Source organism: Panulirus ornatus, chromosome 7 (genome assembly GCF_036320965.1).
Source record: "Panulirus ornatus isolate Po-2019 chromosome 7, ASM3632096v1, whole genome shotgun sequence".
NCBI lineage: Eukaryota > Metazoa > Arthropoda > Malacostraca > Decapoda > Palinuridae > Panulirus > Panulirus ornatus.
The window spans coordinates 4,358,724-4,382,515 of NC_092230.1; the positions used below are offsets into that span (position 1 = coordinate 4,358,724).

The following is a 23,792-nucleotide window of genomic DNA, read 5'->3' on the forward strand; positions in this document are numbered from 1 at the left end:
AGCACTCAAATGATGATTTCCAGTCTTGCTCTGAAAATCTTCACATGATGACTCTCTACATCTAAGGATTAAAACACTGGTAAAATATGAAACACAACCCATGTACATGATAATACTGATGGCAATTATTCTTTACGAAAAATTTAGCAAATGCCGATAAGGCTTTTGAACTCTTAATGGCCAAAACTACAGTCAACTGAGTACTTGGCAATATGAATAATTCATTATGGTGAACAGAGACTGAATGAGTCAAATCTGTTTACATCAAAACTAAGTTGGCTAGAAACAGATGCCATAACTTAAATGTTTAAAGAATTTCAACAGAAATCTGTATCCTGTCCCAGTGCAGTTGATGAAATTTTAATTCGGTTATCGAATCTGTCATAATCATTTGGAGTTCTTTCAAGAGATTTTGCTTTTGGTGAAATAAGTCAGTTGTTTTCCAAGCCCACTTACACAGTATAGATGACAAATTTACATATTATTTACCTAGGTTAATCTAATACTTTATAATTATTGAAAAACTCTCTATACTCATATGAAAATGCTGTTATACTGACAATACTGTAAATCCTCCTTATTTATGATAACTATACGTCAATATTAAAAATAATTACTGAGATTTGGAGTATATGGAATTAATCATTATTATGCACATTACATGTATCAAATCTAGGTTCTTAAGCCATGCAGATGTTGCATAAGCATTACTTTTGATAAAATACTTACACCAGCTGGCAGAATACTGTTAACACCAGCATTTTGCAGGATGGGTTAACCCAAGTTAGTGTTAGTAAATTAAACTATCTTTGGATGGGTTAGCCCAAGTTACTGCTAAGAAGTTTAATTATAACTTAGAAAAAAAAAGGATTTTCTTATTTCATACAAAACATAATATGAAAACAAGCAAAAATGAAGAGAAGTGTGTGTTGTGTAATGCTCAAGATATCAAATATAGAAAAAAAAAGTTGTTCATAGAAATGTAGCAACTCTCCAACCAAATCACAGAATGTTAAAGTTGCGTGTATATTTACTTCTAAACATACTATGCTCTTCTCAGTTTCTACAAGGCTATTTATTAGTATTTCAAAATGACTGAAAATGTTACAAACAATATGAGATTCAAGGTCAAAAGAAATAACATGTACATTCTCAAAGTGGCAATGACATCAAATTGCAAACATTAGTTAGCCCTTAGGGGCTGTAGTATTGGTAATGTATATCAAAAGTGAGAATATCATCTAGAAGCACTAAATGGATCTTAAGCTGAGGTTCATAGTATATGTATCAATAGAAGAGCATGTCAGATTCCAGGGAGGCATTATACTACCAGTACGAAGTGCCTCAGTATCAGGAGGGTTAGTGACATCTACTAAGTGAGCTAGCACTTTAATGGTTGTCAAGTTGCACTCCTGACCCAGGAAGCTGTCTTTTCTTTCTGCTTCACTAACAAGTGGACTACTGGCATTCTGTCCACAAACATACAATTTCTCCTTGCCATACATAACACTTGACAACAGTTAACTCACGCAGCTCATTCTTTGTAACTCTAGATTTTCATGTGATGAGCACTATATGCTAACCCTGCCTTTTGGCAAAATGGTAGGAGCAGTAAACAGAAGTAGTAGGTAGGAACATTTAGGCAGGAGTATTAGGTAGAAACAGTAGATAGAAAAAGTAGGTAGGAGCATTAGATAGAAGTAGTCTCTAGGAACATTAGGTAGAAGCCTCTGCAAACACTGTATTAGATTTGCCCTCTGCTAGTGGCCTGTTAAGGGTGAGGCAATAAAGGCTGAGAAGTGGCACTGGAGTTCTTTTTTTATGAAGGCACTGTTGCTGTGGCCACTCCTTTGAGGGAGTTCTAATTGGAACAGGCATCAGAGATATAGATAGATAGAAAAAATAGATTTCTTTCTGTATTTGGACTAAATATGTTACACAGACACTTGCCTATGAATAATTTCAAACAGGAAGTACAAACACCCACTAAACAGGAAGCCAAACTTCCTAACAGAAATATCACATTCTAAAATGAATAGTTATCAAGCCTATACTGATTTTACCCAAGATGATTAAAGTTACCAGTTCAGATACTCCTAAACTTGGCTAATCAACAGCTAACCCTACCACAGTTAAAATTATCTAAGTATGTCTGTTCTTGAAGTTCAAAGACTAATGACACATAAGCACCCTCTAGGAGCAAACAAATACTATAAGGAGTGTGTGTATGAGTGTGAGATTTGGGCCCTATATATATAAAATAATGGAAGAGGGTTAATGTGTAGGAAATTAAATATTTGAGACCAATATTCAATGTGATCATGTAAGGAAAGACAGTGGAAGAGAAAGGTGTGATAGCAAGCTGAGTATGAATGAGGAGAAAGGTGTGGTAGCAAGCCAAGTACAAATGAGGGAGCTGAACAAGATGATCTGAAATGGTCTGTGAGTGAGCTGAACAAGATGATCTGAAATGGTCTGGACATGTGGAGACCATGAGTGAAGTAAGACTAAGAGGATACATATGTCAAATGTAGAGGGGCCAAGCAAGAGTGAGAAACCATGAAGATAGAACATTGGAGTGAAAGAGGTTCTAAATACTGGGGTTTAAACATGCACGAGGGTTAGAAGTGTGTTTGGGGAAAAGTAAATCTAAGCAATGTGGTATACATGCATGTGCGTTTGTGTGTAATGCGTCAAAGGCCTGTCAATCAACTGTAACAGTGTATGTAAAAAGATCAGGAAAAACCACAGAAAGATATTTAGGGCTTGACTGTTATTAGGGGGCACGGGTTCTGGTGCATCATAAATGACAGCCAGAGAATGGAAAAGAGCAAATGAAGCCATTCTTCATCTGTTCCTAACACTACCTCACCATGCAGGATATGGTGAACAAGTGTGAAAACACAAAACAATGGATTCACATTGAAACCATGCAAAGCATTCACAGTTTCACAAAGAACATATTCAGAGCTTTGAGGCAATAATGTCATACCTCCTCAAACATATCATCTTCATAAAAAAAAGTCTGTTACTAAAGTATGATTTAAGCTGTCACTTTGCAAGCTTGTATAAACTGTGAAGCTTGCAAATCTTGAAAAGCCTTTTAGGCCAACACACTTGAATATTCTTTGAGACATGTATGGCTTTTGAAATTCACTTAAAGGTACTGCAGCTATGGTCAATTTCCTTCTCATATGCTTTTCATTTTTTTCTAATGCTTGTTCTCGGTTTCTTGTACAGTGAGGTAGTGCCAGGAACAGGTGAAGAAGGGCCCCATTTGCGTATATCCACTCTCTACCTGTCATGTATAATGCACCAAAATCAAAGCTATCTATCCACAGCCAAGCCCCACAAACCTTTCAGTGGTTTCTCCTGTCTGCTTTATACGCTCTGGTTCAGCCAAATGACAGCACATCACCACCTGTATACCATACTGCTCCAATATCCTCTATCCCTTGGACACCTCACATCCTCCTGCATATTCTGGTAAAGCTCGACTCAAAAATTTAGTCTATATGACCAGGTAAAACCTATGCACAACATGCCCAGTCATTCTATTAAATCATATAGTGATCAAGAACTTATGATAATTACAGCCAATGTTTGATCTCAACAGATGACATGTGATATCTGGGGATTAACAGATCTAAATAAGGATATGGCAAGTCTTCTACCAGCAACAAAATAACACCCACTTGGAGATAGTAACTGATGGTTATTCATGGAAATAAGAGTGTGAACTGGTAAATCTGTCTTTTTGGTTCATAACTGGTAGGTATTTACATAACAGAAGGTGTCCACTGAGTAGGGTATTTCACTTCCTCTCTCACTGGTATTCAAACTGCCTATCTTTATGACACATCACAGGTCTCTGTATTTAAACAGTCAAATACAGAAAGGAGAGCAATGATATTATGAATATATATTATATTCAACAGGGTTAAGTATAAAAATAAAAAGGGTTAAGTATCAAAATAGAGAGTAAGCACACACACATAAATGTTTCTCAAAATCAAAATACGCATGCTTGGTTAGCAACATTGTGGATGCTGCATGTTAGGCTAGCAACACTGTGGATGCCACATGTTAGGCTAGCAACATGGAGAATGTTACAATGACAAATTATGACAAGACACCACTAACAACAACATGCTCTGCTATGCACAAATGTCACCTTACCCATCAATGTCCCCCTCTGCCTCTTCACTACAAGCTGAACTATCTGCCACCTCCCTAAAATTACATATGATACATCAAAAACTTAAAGCTTTGACATGTTATATAATTTATACAGTGAAAATAGCATCATGTACTTGAAATACACACTAGAACACAACAATATCCAAAGATAAGTGTAATACATAATTTTCTATTTCTAAAAATATCTATTTTTGATCTGTAGATATTCTATGGCTAAGATCATTTAGAGTTTGGAAATAGTGTTATAAGTAGATCATAAGGTGATAACGGCAGAATTTGCAACAGCTGCAAGTACTTGTGAAGAAAGAGAACAGCATGCTTGAAAAGAACCAATATAACGTACCAGCAAGTAACAGAAAAGTGTGTAACAGGAGTATATGAAGAGAAGATGGCAAGTTTAAAAATATATACATCTGAGTAGTTCTTGTCACATGGAAGAAAAATCTTGGGCTTTAAATAAAGAAATGAGAGAAAAAGTAGTTCTAAATAGGAGCCTTACTGTTCTTTTTAAATGCTAAACAGCTTTAGAGATGCTACAACAACCAAACTACCAAAACAGAGCAGTTAAAGTGACTAGCGGAACTGGAAACCCTCCCTCCTGTATCATTTTCCAAAAAAATAAACAAAGGAAATACCCAAATGAGAATTATTTTCCCCCAAAAAAGGAGCAGAGGTAAGAGCCAAATGAGAATCATTTTCCCTTCTAAAGCTCAGTCATCTGTCCTGGAGTCTCCCTTACTCACATAGGAAAAAGAAAACACATATGAAAGAAAGTAATATGATGAAATATAAAATATCAACTACATAAGGAAACTCATCAATAAATAATTACAATAAAATAATAAACCTTTACGAATTCTACTCAGTCTCCAAAAAATTGCATTTTTGGGGATTTATTAGTTTCATAAATGATAAAAGGAATTTCTTATCTTCTGTATTTGTGACATCCTAAAAAACATGAACTGGAGCACAAAAAAAAATAATCAATACAATTTTGTCGTCTACTAATAAATAATCTGATGGAAGCTAGGTCAAAATTTCACCAATGATGATCCTTTGGATTTATGTGGGTCTTAATAAAACCATGTTAAAGCCTAGGTAAAAACTAGCCATGAATTTGTATGTTTTCAGAGTAAATCTACTTGGATATCTCTAACCAAATGCAACAAAAAGCCTTGGGAATCTAACCATCTCCCACATACAAATTTCTTAACCACTCAACTTCACAAAAGTTCTGCAACAAAGAAGCACAAATCTGAATGTGTGCCAGCCATCCTGGGCTGACATTAGTAATAACTACCAGCTTACACCCTGATATATTCAATTATATTTGTTTCCTGTAGTCTATCATGAGTTAAGCTTGTCAAACTGAATTCATACAAGGTAAATCAAGGAGCTGATCACCAATGGAAGGTGTAGGAAATTTAACTCGATAATTAAGTTTCCCAATGTTGGTCTGCCACTCAGGAAGGGGAGATCAGTTGCAGTAAATATCTCTGCTGATGACTATTGAATACAGAAAAGAAACAGTGATATACAGTAACTACTTAAGAAAAAGTGGTAGGATCATGAATATGGCCAAAAGAGAGAGTGATACTTATGCAAGTCTACAGAAAGCATAAAGTTCATATTCAACCAGTTATAAACATAAAAAACGGTAAAGGACTTACCCATTTAAGATTTTGAGTTTTCCGCTAGGTGCTTTGTCAAGATCTACGCTAAGAGGTCCTTTTTTCAATTCTTCCTCAGCCTTGGCTGCATATAGTATCAAAAGCAGGATGTCAGTTATTTCCATCAATCCCCTATCATCACTTGTAATATTCTATATTCTGTTTATCTAACTGTATCCAACAGAATTTCCCTACTATACAACACATTTGCTTACACAAATGTTCTTACATTCTCTTTGATTGCAATACATTCATTTTCACTCTACTAATCAAACACCCCCTCAGACTATTCCTTCACTTTAGATACATTCTCTTTATTTATATTTATCATACTTTGTTGCTGTCTCCCGCGTTAGCGAGGTAGCGCAAGGAAACAGACGAAAGAATGGCCCAAACCACCCACATACACATGTATATACATACACGTCCACAAACGCACATATACATACCTATACATTTCAACGTATACATATATATATACACAGACATATATAAACATACATATATATATATATATATATATATATATATATATATATATATTTTTATTATTATTATACTTTGTCGCTGTCTCCCGCGTTTGCGAGGTAGCGCAAGGAAACAGACGAAAGAAATGGCCCAACCCCCCCCATACACATGTATATACATACGTCCACACATGCAAATATACATACCTACACAGCTTTCCATGGTTTACCCCAGACGCTTGACATGCCTTGATTCAATCCACTGACAGCACGTCAACCCTGGTATACCACATCGCTCCAATTCACTCTATTCCTTGCCCTCCTTTCACCCTCCTGCATGTTCAGGCCCCGATCACACAAAATCTTTTTCACTCCATCTTTCCACCTCCAATTTGGTCTCCCTCTTCTCCTCGTTCCCTCCACCTCCGACACATATATCCTCTTGGTCAATCTTTCCTCACTCATTCTCTCCATGTGCCCAAACCACTTCAAAACACCCTCTTCTGCTCTCTCAACCACGCTCTTTTTATTTCCACACATCTCTCTTACCCTTACGTTACTCACTCGATCAAACCACCTCACACCACACATTGTCCTCAAACATCTCATTTCCAGCACATCCATCCTCCTGCGAACAACTCTATCCATAGCCCACGCCTCGCAACCATACAACATTGTTGGAACCACTATTCCTTCAAACATACCCATTTTTGCTTTCCGAGATAATGTTCTCGACTTCCACACATTCTTCAAGGCCCCCAGAATTTTTGCCCCCTCCCCCACCCTATGATCCACTTCCGCTTCCATGGTTCCATCCGCTGCCAGATCCACTCCCAGATATCTAAAACACTTCACTTCCTCCAGTTTTTCTCCATTCAAACTCACCTCCCAACTGACTTGACCCTCAACCCTACTGTACCTAATAACCTTGCTCTTATTCACATTTACTCTTAACTTTCTTCTTCCACACACTTTACCAAATTCATACTTGCTGCCTTTATTCATTCCGGTCGCCACACCACAACACATGAAATGACAACACCCTCCCCCCACATGTACGTGAGGTAGCGCCAGGAAAAGAACAACAAAGGCCACATTCGTTCACACTCAAGTCTCTAGCTGTCATGTATAATGAAAACCACAGCTCCCTTTCCACATCCAGGCCCCAGAGAACTTTCCATGGTTTACCCCAGACGCATCACATGCCCTGGTTCAATCCATTGACAGCAAGTCGACCCCAGTATACCACATCGTTCCAATTCACTCTATTCCTTGCATGCCTGTCACCCTCCTGCATGTTCAGGCCCCACTCACTCAAAATCTTTTTCACTCCATCTTTCCACCTCCAATTTGGTCTCCCATTCTCCTTGTTCCCTCCACCTCTGACATATACCCTCTTTGTCAATCTTTCCTCACTCATTCTCTCCATGTGACCAAACCATTTCAATACACCCTCCTCTGCTCTCTCAACCACACTCTTTTTATTACCACACATCTCTCTTACCCTTTCATCATTTACTCGATCAAACCACCTCAGGCCACATACTGTCCTCAAACATCTCATTTCCAACACATGCATCCTCCTCCACACAACCTTATCTATAGCCCACACCTTGCAACATTGTTGGAACCGCTATTCCTTCAAACATACCCATATTTGCTTTTACACACTTTAAATACACAAAATATTAATCAGCAAATATCACACTCCACTCCACTCTTAATTTACTCATTCAATATGAAAATATCTTCAAATAAAAAGTCATATTGCATACAAAATAGTCACATACACAAATAGAGCGAAGGAATAAGTAATATCTAAAAGACAATTCACCTTTCAAAATGTTTGACTTAAACTGTTCAGGTGGAATTGGGCGAACAGTGTTCTTGGTCAGTGAAGCCTGATTGTTGGGTATCACCACCACATTTACATCTTTCACCTTAGTTGTGGTAGATGCTACTTTGGGCCCACTTCCATTGATGGTACTGTTATTGTTACAAGTGTCCAGGTTCTTCATCTTGTTTGTCAGTATTTCTGCTTCTGTATACAATGGGATTAATTTTGTCAGTTAGTAATAATTCCTGCAGTTTTGTGACCGACGAATCTGTATAAATTCATTCTTTGCAATAACATACATTCACACATAAAATATGATTATTACCCTAATCATTGCATATTTAGAACTTAATAATCATTAAGAGAAAGATTATAATAAATACATCAAAAGTGTTTAGGTTCTCATTAATAAATGAGGAAATCATCCAGGTAATGATGATCATTCACAAGTTTCACTGCAGCATGAAACACATATCCTTCCGATTCTTAATGAGCCTTTGCAAGTACTGTACCAATCAGCAAGCCAGGTAACAAGTTTAATTCAGGAGTTATATTTTAGCATTGGACACAATTCTTGTAGCTTCTTAACCAGCCTATGAACGTTATTATATTAACCGAAAAACTACAATTTGGACTTCTGTACACAACAAGCCTCTAAAATACATACAGACAATATATTCATTTATATATTCATTATACTTAGTTGCTGTCTCCAGCGTTAGCAAGGTAGCGCAAGGAAACCGACAAAAGAATGGCCCAACCCACAATATACACATGCACATACATAAACACCCACATATGCATATATACGTACCTATACATTTCAACGTATACATACATATACATACACAGACATATATTTTTTTTTTTTTTTTCAACGTATACATACATATACATACACAGACATATATTTATGTATATTTATTTCGCTTTGTTGCTGTTTCCCGCGTTTGCGAGGTAGCGCAAGGAAACAGACGAAAGAAATGGCCCAACTCACCCACATACACAATGTATATACATAAACGTCCACACACGCAAATATACATACCTATACATCTCAATGTATACATATATATACACACACAGACACATACATATATACCCATGCACACAATTCACACTGTCTGCCTTTATTCATTCCCATCGCCACCTCGCCACACATGGAATACCATCCCCCTCCCCCTCATGTGTGCGAGGTACACTAGGAAAAGACAACAAAGGCCCCATTTGTTCACACTCAGTCTCTAGCTGTCATGCAATAATGCCCGAAACCACAGCTCCCTTTCCACATCCAGGCCCCACACAACTTTCCATGGTTTACCCCAGACGCTTCACATGCCCTGATTCAATCCACTGACAGCACGTCAACCCCGGTATACCACATCGATCCAATTCACTCTATTCCTTGCCCTCCTTTCACCCTCCTGCATGTTCAAGCCCCGATCACCCAAAATCTTTTCCACTCCATCTTTCCACCTCCAATTTGGTCTCCCACTTCTCCTCGTTCCCTCCACCTCCGACACATATATCCTCTTGGTCAATCTTTCCTCACTCATTCTCTCCATGTGCCCAAACCATTTCAAAACACCCTCTTATGCTCTCTCAACCACGCTCTTTTTATTTCCACACATCTCTCTTACCCTTACGTTACTTACTCGATCAAACCACCTCACACCACACATTGTCCTCAAACATCTCATTTCCAGCACAACTCTATCCATAGTCCACGCCTCGCAACCATACAACATTGTTGGAACCACTATTCCTTCAAACATACCCATTTTTGCTTTCCGAGATAATGTTCTCGACTTCCACACATTCTTCAGGGCCCCCAGAATTTTCGCCCCCTCCCCCACCCTATGATCCACTTCCGCTTCCATGTTTCCATCCGCTGCCAGATCCACTCCCAGATATCTAAAACACTTCACTTCCTCCAGTTTTTCTCCATTCAAACTCACCTCCCAATTGACTTGACCCTCAACCCTACTGTACCTAATAACCTTGCTCTTATTCACATTTACTCTTAACTTTCTTCTTTCACACACTTTACCAAACTCAGTCACCAGCTTCTGCAGTTTCTCACATGAATCAGCCACCAGCGCTGTATCATCAGCGAACAACAACTGACTCACTTCCCAAGCTCTCTCATCCCCAACAGACTTCATACTTGCCCCTCTTTCCAAAACTCTTGCATTCACCTCCCTAACAACCCCATCCATAAACAAATTAAACAACCATGGAGACATCACACACCCCTGCCACAAACCTACATTCACTGAGAACCAATCACTTTCCTCTCTTCCTACACGTACACATGCCTTACATCCTCGATAAAAACTTTTCACTGCTTCTAACAACTTGCCTCCCACACCATATATATATATATATATATATATATATATATATATATATATATATATATATATATATATATATACGTGTAGGAAGAGAGGAAAGTGATTGGTTCTCAGTGAATGTAGGTTTGCGGCAGGGGTGTGTGATGTCTCCATGGTTGTTTAATTTGTTTATGGATGGGGTTGTTAGGGAGGTAAATGCAAGAGTTTTGGAAAGAGGGGCAAGTATGAAGTCTGTTGGGGATGAGAGAGCTTGGGAAGTGAGTCAGTTGTTGTTCGCTGATGATACAGCGCTGGTGGCTGATTCATTTGAGAAACTGCAGAAGCTGGTGACTGAGTTTGGTAAAGTGTGTGGAGAAAGAAAGTTAAGAGTAAATGTGAATAAGAGCAAGGTTATTAGGTACAGTAGGGTTGAGGGTCAAGTCAATTGGGAGGTGAGTTTGAATGGAGAAAAACTGGAGGAAGTGAAGTGTTTTAGATATCTGGGAGTGGATCTGGCAGCGGATGGAACCATGGAAGCGGAAGTGGATCATAGGGTGGGGGAGGGGGCGAAAATTCTGGGAGCCTGAAGAATGTGTGGAAGTCGAGAACATTATCTCGGAAAGCAAAAATGGGTATGTTTGAAGGAATAGTGGTTCCAACAATGTTGTATGGTTGCGAGGCGTGGGCTATGGATAGAGTTGTGCGCAGGAGGATGGATGTGCTGGAAATGAGATGTTTGAGGACAATGTGTGGTGAGAGGTGGTTTGATCGAGTGAGCAACGTAAGGGTAAGAGAGATGTGTGGAAATAAAAAGAGCGTGGTTGAGAGAGCAGAAGAGGGTGTTTTGAAGTGGTTTGGGCACATGGAGAGAATGAGTGAGGAAAGATTGACCAAGAGGATATATGTGTCGGAGGTGGAGGGAACGAGGAGAAGAGGGAGACCAAATTGGAGGTGGAAAGATGGAGTGAAAAAGATTTTGTGTGATCAGGGCCTGAACATGCAGGAGGGTGAAAGGAGGGCAAGGAATAGAGTGAATTGGAGCGATGTGGTATACCGGGGTTGACGTGCTGTCAGTGGATTGAATCAAGGCATGTGAAGCGTCTGGGGTAAACCATGGAAAGCTGTGTAGGTATGTATATTTGCGTGTGTGGACGTATGTATATACATGTGTATGGGGGGGGGTTGGGCCATTTCTTTCGTCTGTTTCCTTGCGCTACCTCGCAAACACGGGAGACAGCGACAAAGTATAAAAAAAAAAAAAAAAAAAAATTATATATATATATATATATATTTTTTTTTTTTTGCTTTGTCGCTGTCTCCCGCGTTTGTGAGGTAGCGCAAGGAAACAGACGAAAGAAATGGCCCAACCCACCCCCATACACATGTATATACATACGTCCACACACGCAAATATACATACCTACACAGCTTTCCATGGTTTACCCCAGACGCTTCACATGCCTTGATTCAATCCACTGACAGCACGTCAACCCCGGTATACCACATCGCTCCAATTCACTCTATTCCTTGCCCTCCTTTCACCCTCCTTGCTGCATGTTCAGGCCCCGATCACACAAAATCTCTTTCACTCCATCTTTCCACCTCCAATTTGGTCTCCCTCTTCTCCTCGTTCCCTCCACCTCCGACACATATATCCTCTTGGTCAATCTTTCCTCACTCATTCTCTCCATGTGACCAAACCATTTCAAAACACCCTCTTCTGCTCTCTCAACCACGCTCTTTTTATTTCCACACATCTCTCTTACCCTTACGTTACTTACTCGATCAAACCACCTCACACCACACATTGTCCTCAAACATCTCATTTCCAGCACATCCATCCTCCTGCGCGCAACTCTATCCATAGTCCATGCCTCGCAACCATACAACATTGTTGGAACCACTATTCCTTCAAACATACCCATTTTTGCTTTCCGAGATAATGTTCTCGACTTCCACACATTCTTCAAGGCTCCCAGAATTTTCGCCCCCTTCCCCACCCTATGATCCACTTCCGCTTCCATGTTTCCATCCGCTGCCAGATCCACTCCCAGATATCTAAAACACTTCACTTCCTCCAGTTTTTCTCCATTCAAACTCACCTCCCAATTGACTTGACCCTCAACCCTACTGTACCTAATAACCTTGCTCTTATTCACAATTACTCTTAACTTTCTTCTTTCACACACTTTACCAAACTCAGTCACCATCCTGGGGATGCTATTTCATGTGTGGCATGGTGACAATGGAAATGGATGAAGGCAGCAAGTATGGATATGTACATGTGTATATATGTATATGTATGTTTAGGTAGAAATGTTTATGTATGTATATGTACGTGTGTGGGCATTTATGTATATACACGTGTATGTGGATGGGTTGGGCCATTCTTTGTCTGATTCCTTGCGCTACCTCACTAAAGTGGGAGACGGCGGTTCAGTATAATAAATAGATAAATAAATATATATCCTATCTGACTAACCCCACTGGTACACCATCATTCTAACATTCTCTCAACATTATACCCCAGTCATATATGTTCATTCTCTTGGGTTTAGATATTTGTAATGCATATGAAAAATATAAAATCAGTAAAAAAGACAATATTACAACCTATATCAACTCATGCAAAAATCAAACCACGAAAAAGCAGAAAAATTAGAGCAATTAAGAATAACCATATCCGTCTTCAAATATCAACAGATTCCATCTCCATAAAGGCACAATACGGCTTCTCCTCTGGTCAAGAAACATGGAATTCATCACAACCTCCTACATGAAAATCAAGATTTGAATAATAATAATATCTTATGAAAATGAAATTAATACTATCACATTTTATGTATTTTCATCCAATCATTCACATGCAAATTTTGTGCTGCTTCAAAAAACTATTGAAACATTATGCTTCCAAGAATTTCCAAAGTACCTAATATAACAAGAATCTGTAGAACATTTACTAAATGTTTGAGTGTACGTGAAGACATGAGATTCCTATACACATGCAAATAATCATTTCTGAGGAAAGAAATATCTCTGTTTTGTTGTGGAATGGGACCAAGATGAGTGATGTCTCTTCTCAAACCAGTGTGGTCTCTGCAGAATATTCTACAAGAAATAATGTAAAGAATGAAAATGTATTTCATATAAAGACTACCAAGTAGCTCAATACTGTCCTGATAATATTGATTGATACCATTAAAATAATGTTACTGAAATCAGTATCACCAAGCCACCTTCAATGAACTGTAATCATTTGGTTCACTTCCAAACAATAAGATGAAAAAAAATTTTCAAAACTCATTTCCAGCTCTCAATGCGAGGCACACAAAGTTGATGATGATGCCTAATTCTAAATGTGAACCAGCTGACATATAAGGGCAGTAGCCACTATGCAAGGGATCTAGCAAACTGAAAAAATGTGGTTTGTATGGAACAACATGCTGTCAATGGCCTGAACCAAGGCACATGAAGAAGTGACAAGAAACCAAAAAGAAGTACGTGGGACCTGATTTTAGATAGGGGGCCCTAGATTTGGTGTATCATACATGACAGCTAGAAAGTGGGTGTAAATAAGCGAGTCCAATTCTTCATCTGTTCCTAGTACTAACTCTCTATCACAGCAGGAGACAATGCATAAGTATGAAAAAAATATATATCTAATACAAGTAACACCGAAAAAAACACATACACACCGGAATGGCCCGACAGGCACTAAACCCTTAAAATTCATTCTTAATAACACCATACCAGACACACATCAATTTGAAACCACATTCCCCAGACAAATACGAGTCACGTCTCTAAAATACAACAGTCAACAATTCCATATGTCCCCAAACTCTTCATGCCCACAATGAAATTACCATAATAAAGACAATGAGCACACTTACAACTTAATTCATCTATAACTCTGATGCCCATTCCCTCAAGGAACTCCTATCAAGGAGATAGCCACTGCAAAAGGGTGTCCACTTATCCCTGTCCCTATATGCCTCCCTTATATACACCATTCCATGCCTTTTCCCACCATTTTTCTCAGTATTCTCTCAATCTATTTCCCCATGTCACAGGTGGTCTTCCTCTCACACAAACCTCTTTAATCGTACTATCATACACTCAACAAGTAAACTCCTTGTCTTGCATTCTTTCTACATGCCCAAAACACCTTAAATTATTACATTTCATCAACTCTACCATTCCACAATTCATTCTCCTTGCACTCCCTGCCATACCAAATCTCTCATACACTCCCTTATTTCTTTCTTCATTCCATCTAGTTAAACTACAAGCTCCTTTCAAATAGCTATCACCCTCCACCCTCTGCATATAGATGCATACAAACATCACCACACTTTATGACCTATGATCCTGACTGGTGGACATGGCTGGCTTTATAAGCTCTACAAAAGCCTCATAAAGACATATGGGATTCTTGGGGTAGGAAGTAAATATACAAAACTTCTTTTCTTTCCTTCATACTCAATTACCATTTCTAGCATTAGAGTATAGCCAGGAACAGAAAAAAAAAGGCCACATTCACTCACATCCATTCTCCAGCTGTCACATGCAATGCATAGAAATCACAGCTCTCTATCCACAGCCAAGCCCCACAGCATTTCCAAGGTTTACCCCAGCCACATCACACACCCTGGTTTGGTCCAAAGGCAGCAGAACATATAGAATCAAAACTTCCTAAAAAGTTTTCCTATAAACTCAACTTCAAGTCTTTTGGAAATCAGTAAATGCTAAATACAAATTTTTTCCCTAAAGCTCTCTGTTACCTGTAATAGTGCAACAATCTGGTCTAAACACACTTTTTCCTTCCTGAATCCACTTTCTATCCCTGAAAAGAGTTTACTTGTCAATTAAATCACAATCCTTCCATATTCAATGCCAATTATCCTTGGAAGACTTTCCTCTGTACTTTTTGCAATCAAAGCTGGGGATCTATGCATTAACTTCAGCACTGTACAATGGCCATATAAAATGTTAGCTCTTATTTGTGCTTATCCTTTACTTTTAACAAATACTGTATTTTTTCATTTACTTCCTGTCCTTGGGGGCCCTTCAATCTTCATGCAATTCCACAGTACTCAGGAGGCCAGCTGTGTCCAGTGGGCAGGTTCATAGGTCATATCATAGGCCATAAAGTGTAGTGATGTTGTGTATGCATCTATGAACAGAGAGTGCATGAAAACTGATCAATGAGTGTTAAGCATCTTAACTGTGGTTGTTCCATCATGGGCATGAAGGACCGCATGCTATGTTGAATTGGTCTTGTGATGTGGGGATAGGTAAAATTCCAAGCACAGGCATGAGTGTTAAACTGGTGTGTGTCTAGGAATGTGGTTTCAGATCGGTATGTGTTAGGTGGGGTGGTATTTACAAATTATATGTTTATTAATCATATGTTTAGTGCTTGTTGAGTTATTTCACCGAATGCATATTCTGTTTGTGTTGTGTTTGTCAGGGGTAAATGGATCTATGAGAAGAGGTTGCCATAGTGAAGGGCTGGGTTAACCTTACTATTCTACTTGTGGGTGGGTGATTGGGAAGTGGTTGCGCTGCTGCACAAGCTTCATTTTTGAGCTCACTCACTTTCACCACACTCTTCCAACCCAAACCATTCCCTCTTGTCCTAAAGCCTCTGTAAACTTTCATTTTTGCCTCCACCAAAAAGTGATCAGCCAACCCAACAGCCCCTATCAACACACTTACAATCATAAGTATCTCTTTAGCATACATATCAATCAATACATAATCCAATGATATTAGCCCACTTACCTGCTACCCCGCTCAACCATATTTACATTTATTCATTTATTATACTTTGTCGCTGTCTCCCGAGTTAGAAAGGTAGCGCAAGGAAACAGACGAAAGAATGGCCCAACACACCCACATACACATGTATATACATACACGTCTACACATGCACATATACATACCTATACACCTCAACGTATACATATATATACACACACACATATACATATATACACATGTACATAATTCATACTGTCTGCCCTTATTCATTCCCATCGCCACCCCGCCACACATGAAATGACAACCCACCTCCCCCCGCATGTGCATGAGGTAGCGCTAAGAAAAGACAACAAAGGCCACATTCGTTCACACTCAGTCTCTAGCTGTCATGTATAATGCACCGAAACCACAGCTCCCTTTCCATATCCAGGCCCTACAAAACTTTCCATGGTTCACCCCAGACACTTCACATGCCCTGGTTTAATCCACTGACAACACATCAACCCCGGTATACCACATCGTTCCAATTCACTCTATTCCTTGCACGCCTTTCACCCTCCTGCATGTTCAGGCCCCGATCACTCAAAATCTTTTTCACCCCATCTTTCCACCTCCAATTTGGTCTCCCACTTCTCCTCATTCCCTCCACCTCTGACACATATATCCTCTTTGTCAATCTTTCCTCACTCATTCTCTTCATGAGACCAAACCATTTCAAAACACCCTCTTCTACTCTCTCAACCACACTCTTTTTATTACCACACATCTCTCTTACACTTTCATTACTTACTCGATCAAACCACCTCACACCACATATTGTCCTCAAACATCTCATTTCCAACACATCCACCCTCCTCCTCACAACTCTATCTATAGCCCACACCTCGCAACCATATAACATTGTTGGAACCACTATTCCTTCAAACATACCTATTTTTGCTTTCCGAGATTATGTTCTCGCCTTCCACACATTCTTCAATGCTCCCAGAACCTTCGCCCCCTCCCCAACCCTTTGACTCACTTCCACTTCCATGGTTCCATCCGCTGCCAAATCCACTCCCAGATATCTAAAACACTTCACTTCCTCCAGTTTTTCTCCATTCAAACTTACCTTCCAACTGACTTGTCCCTCAACCCTACGGTACCTAAAAACCATGCTCTTATTCACACTTACTCCCAGCTTTCTTTTTTCATGCACTTTACCAAACTCAGTCACCAGCTTCTGCAGTTTCTCACCTGAATCAGCCACCAGCGCTGTATAATCAGGGAACAACAACTGACTCACTTCCCAAGCCGTCTCATCTACAACAGACTGCATACTGGCCCCTCTGTCCAAAACTCTTGCATTCACCTCCCTAACAACCCTATCCACAAACAAATTAAACAACAATGGAGACATTATTTCATGATCCCTTTCTGAAATGGTCCTGTTGCCGCACTATACTCATTAGTAGGGGTGAGTGAACTCCTTTCAGGCAAGAACTTCTTTGACGAGACTACTCTCTGACAATGATACAGCAGTTTTGTAATGCATCTGGATGCTATGATACTGAGAACCAATTGAATTTTTGATTATTTTTCTCAGTTGTTTTTTCATCATACATATCTGGTTTCTGTATGGGATACTCATATAATTTTTTAGTCATTTCAAACTTAGTAACGTGGATTCTTTATGGTTACCTAGAATTACTTTGACATTAGGTTGGGAATTTCACCATTTGTTTTCCTTAGTTGTTTGTTTACCGCATGCACTGACTTTTTACTTATGGTTATTTAATGCATGTGTGATGTGCTCATATTTTTTGTCCAAAAAAATTAAAAATAAAACATAACACTAATAACTTACAGAAATTAATAATTTTTTTGCCAATCTGAACTGCATAAAGCATTCTTCACACATATCCTGATACACTATGGAAAGGGGTTGGAACAGCTAGTGGGTAGGATCAGTTACCGCGTGTGTGTCATCGGTTGTTCTACTACGTTTGTGAATAAAATCTTCCTGTAGTATTTTTTAGCAATGGGACCAAAACACCCAGCTACTTCTCAATATAAGGATGTGCCAAGTTAGAAAAAGCAGAGCACCTCTTTGGAAGACAAATTAGCTATTATCAAAAACTACAAGGTGGTGACTGGCTGAGTAATGTAGCAAGCCTCTATTGGGTCAACAAGTCTACATTTCATATCATGAGTGGTGCCTCTCAAAAGAAGAACATTATTTCTAAGACTTCATCAGGATCACTTAAGCTAAAGACTCAGGCAAGAAACCCAGGTTTGGCCGAGTCTTTGAAAAAGTGGAGCACACACAACCTGTTTAGCTAAAGGAGCAAAATGAGAAACGAGTTCCAATCAACAGTTTTTGATACAAAAGAACACCCTAAAGTTGTACAGACATTATGAAGAAAAGATTGGTTCCCCCTCACCTACCATGCCATTTCAGACAAGCAAGGGCTGGTTGGAAAAGTTCAAGCAATGTCACAATCCTCATGACATCAACATAAAGAGAAAGGATATCAGCACTCATGAACCTGCTGCCCTTGAATTTGTGGAAGTGTTTGAGAACATAAAAGAATGAGGATACACCCCTCATCAGTAATTTAACAACAAGGAAACTGGACTCTTCTGGAAGATGTTGAAAAGATCCTACGTCCCAAAAGAGAAACAATTAGCACCTGGAATCAAGGCATCCAAGGACAGGCTCACTCATCTGCGTTCTAATGCTGCTGGTGATTTTAGGTGTAAACCACCGCTGGTTTACACCGTGAAAATCCCAGGGCATTAAAGGGAAAGTGAATAAGAGGGCATGGGGTCATAGCTCTGAAGGTAGGTACATGGACAGTGTCTGCTATGAACTTTTATATAACTGTGAGGACAAAACCCCTGGACAACCTAATTACATGAATGATGCTTTGCTCACCTAACTGCTTAACCAAGAAATTATTTCAAATATTTAATTGTATTATCTTAAGCATACATTTCCTTAATTCCAGCATACAATGATAGAGAAGACAAGCCTCCCATATGTGACTTCGAAAAGGTGTTCAATAGCAAGGATGCCATCATCACCAAAAGCTGGAAAGAAGTGAGTGATTTAACAGCAGGCAAGATTACGCAGCCACATTTTCGAATGTTCCAAAGCAGGAACAGAGAGAGGGATATGATGATATCAAAGAGCATGAACTCAATTAATCCTACCAGGAGGAACTGTCTGCTAAGGAGTTGGTGGAGTAGATTGCAAGGCAAAAAGAGGATCAAGAAGAGTCACAAGAAATTGATCCTTAACACCAGTTAACAATGAAGAAGCTCAGTGAAGGCTTCTTTCCAGTTCAGAAAGTAATTGAAATGCTTAAGGACCCTTTCCTTGAGAGGAGCCTGAGATTATCTTTTCTATGAGAAAATCTCCAACAATAAAATAATTTCATTTGAGAAAAGTCTGAACAGCTACAACAACAGTTACTACCAGCAAAAATCAGCTACAACAACATTTACTACTAGCAAAAATTACTGGTTTTGTTAATGGGAAGTGAATGCGAATAACCTGAATATTTATGGTGGTGGTTCAGTGGTGCTAACATTAAAAAGTTACAGTCCAACTACTCACTACTAATCTGAACAATTTTCTTTCTTTAGTGTTTTCAGCTTGGAATTTCTAGCAGAGACTACACTAGTCATAAAAATGGCACCTGCCCTCAACCCATGAAAAAGCAGAAAAATTATCGTAACAGACTTTTGGTATATTCTAGATAGATCCATATACTACTGCTACAAAAGTAAAACCAAAATAAACACTGGTGAATTCTATGTAGATGTAAATCAAGCAAAATTATTGTATATGTATGCATAAAGAAGTCAGACTATACAACTTGGTGCCATGCTGCTTAAATTTTACGAAGGATAAATATCTTTCAGTTTTGTTAGTTCAAAACAATTCATTAATTCAATTAGATAGGTTATATTCAACAAACTGAATGTCAGCAAACTGCAGAACAGGCATAGCTTTAAGTACTTCATACACTATCAACACTACAAGTATTACTCTTACTAATATCACTGCCATTATCATATATGGGTTAGCCAGAAAACCCTGAAAAGGAGACTCATGATGAAATTCCCAAAGCAACAATGAGGGCCTGCTTGAGACTTTCTTAGATTGTGTAACTATTAATCTCTCAAGGATAAGACTTAGCCAGTAGTAAATCATCATAAATATATATTTACCAGATCAAGCAGCCTGTTTTACAGCCATACTGTGCCACTAATCTATAGCAACACTGACCACTCTTACCTATGGCCCCTGTGGGCTGTGGCAAGGCCTCTGCCCCGACCTCTTTCTTACTAGGCTTAGCCCTGGCCAGTTCATTGACTGTACTGTCCAAATAGCTTGGTACTGAAGTGTCTTTGGCCAAGCTCTTAATCAAGGTGTCTAGCCTGTCTTCAGCAGCATACGTGGCATCTTCTACAGGCCCAGGAAAGCAAGAAAAGAGAGATGAGTTTGAGACATAGGTCATCAGAATAGCAGATGATACGTGGTTTGGCTGTCTCTAAGGTGGATGGCAGGAGCCTTGTCGGTAGTGGGGTCATCTGAGGGATGGCTGTAACAGCAACTATAATCACCCCTGACAGACTCATGCCAATACAGAAGGCCATGTCAGTCATCAAGTCTAGTTCACAGTTCTCCAAATCAAGTTGGGAGTGCTAGCACAGTTATTTGTTGAGGTAGAATTAAGAATGTTGAAAGATAAAAGCATCAAGGCAGCTACAAGATTGAATGAAGGGAGATGCATACCAAAGACAAGAAAAAGAAGCATATGTCCTTAGGTCAGTCAAGCATTCATACGCCAAACTACAGCAGCATTCAACAAGCAACTGTTTAGTTTAGTAAGTGTAAGTAAATTCTTGAGTAACCTACTCAATATGCAGAGCTTACACAAGCACTATTATATTTATAAATATATCCTTATTATATGATATATATAATTTCCCCCCCCCCCCCCCCCAAAGGAAGGAACAGAGAAGGGGGCCGGGTGAGGATATTCCCTCAGAGGCCCAGTCCTCTGTTCTTAACGCTACCTCGCTGAGGCGGGAAATGGCGTATAGTATGAAAGAAAAAATATATATATATATATATATATATATATATATATATATATATTTTTGCGAGGTAGCACAAGGAAACAGCTGAAAGAATGGCCCAACCCACCCACATACACATGTATATATATACACGTCCACACACGCAAATATACATACCTATACATCTCAATGTATACATATATATACACACACAGACATATACATATATACACATGTACATGATTCATACTGCCTGCCTTTATTCATTCCCATCGCCACCTTGCCACACATGGAATAACCTACCCCCTCCCCCCCTCATGTGTGCGAGGTAGCGCTAGGAAAGACAACTAAGGCCACATTCGTTCACACTCAGTCTCTAGCTGTATTGTAATAATGCACCAAAACCACAGCTCCCTTTCCACATCCAGGCCCCACACAACTTTCCATGGTTTACCCCAGACGCTTCACATGCCCTGGTTCAATCCATTGACAGCACGTCGACCCCGGTATAACACGTCATTCCAATTCAATCTGTTCCTTGCGCGCCTTTCACCCTCCTGTATGTTCAGGCCTCGATAGCTCAAAATCTTTTTCACTCCATCTTTCCACCACCAATTTGGTCTCCCACTCTCCTCGTTCCCTCCACCTCTGACACATATATCCTATTTTGTCAATCTTTCCTCATTCATTCTCTCCATTTGACCAAACCATTTCAAAACACCCTCTTCTGCTCCCACAACCACACTCTTTTTATTACCACACATCTCTCTCACCCTTTCATTACTTACTCGGTCAAACCACCTCACACCACACACACACACACACATATATATATATATTTTTTTTTTGCCCCTGTCTCCCGCGTTTGCGAGGTAGCGCAAGGAAACAGACGAAAGAAATGGCCCAACCCACCCCATACACATGTATATACATACGTCCACACACGCAAATATACATACCTACACAGCTTTCCATGGTTTACCCCAGACGCTTCACATGCCCTGATTCAATCCACTGACAGCACGTCAACCCTGGTATACCACATCAATCCAATTCACTCTATTCCTTGCACGCCTTTCACCCTCCTGCATGTTCAGGCCCCGATCACACAAAATCTTTTTCACTCCATCTTTCCACCTCCAATTTGGTCTCCCACTTCTCCTCGTTCCCTCCACCTCCGACACATATATCCTCTTGGTCAATCTTTCCTCACTCATTCTCTCCATGTGCCCAAACCATTTCAAAACACCCTCTTCTGCTCTCTCAACCACGCTCTTTTTATTTCCGCACATCTCTCTTACCCTTACGTTACTTACTCGATCAAACCACCTCACACCACACATTGTCCTCAAACATCTCATTTCCAGCACATCCATCCTCCTGCGCACAACTCTATCCATAGCCCACGCCTCGCAACCATACAACATTGTTGGAACAACTATTCCTTCAAATATACCCATTTTTGCTTTCCGAGATAATGTTCTCAACTTCCACACTTTCTTCAAGGCTCCCAGGATTTTCGCCCCCTCCCCCACCCTATGATCCACTTCCGCTTTCATGGTTCCATCCGCTGCCAGATCCACTCCCAGATATCTAAAACACTTTACTTCCTCCAGTTTTTCTCCATTCAAACTTACCTCCCAATTGACTTGACCCTCAACCCTACTGTACCTAATAACCTTGCTCTTATTCACATTTACTCTTAACTTTCTTCTTTCACACACTTTACCAAACTCAGTCACCAGCTTCTGAAGTTTCTTACATCAATCAGCCACCAGCACTGTATCATCAGCGAACAACAACTGACTCATTTCCCAAGCTCTCTCATCCACAACACACTTCATACTTGCCCCTCAGAGGTTTCCAAAACTCTTGCATTCACCTCCCTAACAACTAACAACCCCATCCATAATCAAATTAAACAACCATGGAGACATCACACACCCCTGCCGCAAACCTACATTCACTGAGAACCAATCACTTTCCTCTCTTCCTACACATACACATGCCTTACATCCTCAATAAAAACTTTTCACTGCTTCTAACAACTTGCCTCCCACACCATATATTCTTAATACCTTCCACAGAGCATCTCTATCAACTCTATTATATGCCTTCTCCAGATCCATAAATGCTACATACAAATCCATTTGCTTTTCTAAGTATTTCTCACATACATTCTTCAAAGCAAACACCTGATCCACACATCCTCTACCACTTCTGAAACCACACTGCTCTTCCCCAATCTGATGCTCTGTACATGCCTTCACCCTCTCAATCAATACCCTCCCATATAATTTCAGAAGTGGTTTCAGAAGTGGTAGAGGATGTGTGGATCAGGTGTTTGCTTTGAAGAATGTATGTGAGAAATACTTAGAAAAGCAAATGGATTTGTATGTAGCATTTATGGATCTGGAGAAGGCATATGATAGAGTTGATAGAG

At 39.6% G+C, this 23,792-nt stretch overlaps 1 protein-coding gene across 1 annotated transcript in view; it reads right to left on the bottom strand.

The window, feature by feature from the left end:
- Positions 1-23,792, bottom strand: part of LOC139749382 (uncharacterized) — a 205,282-nt gene that overhangs the window by 16,055 nt on the left and 165,435 nt on the right. The window contains exons 11-14 of the mRNA XM_071663166.1: positions 20,562-20,732; positions 8,172-8,378; positions 5,871-5,955; positions 4,180-4,233 (exon numbers count right to left, since the gene is read on the bottom strand). Of these exons, the coding sequence (XP_071519267.1) occupies positions 4,180-4,233; positions 5,871-5,955; positions 8,172-8,378; positions 20,562-20,732 (517 nt within the window). The remainder of the gene's footprint in view (positions 1-4,179; positions 4,234-5,870; positions 5,956-8,171; positions 8,379-20,561; positions 20,733-23,792) is intronic.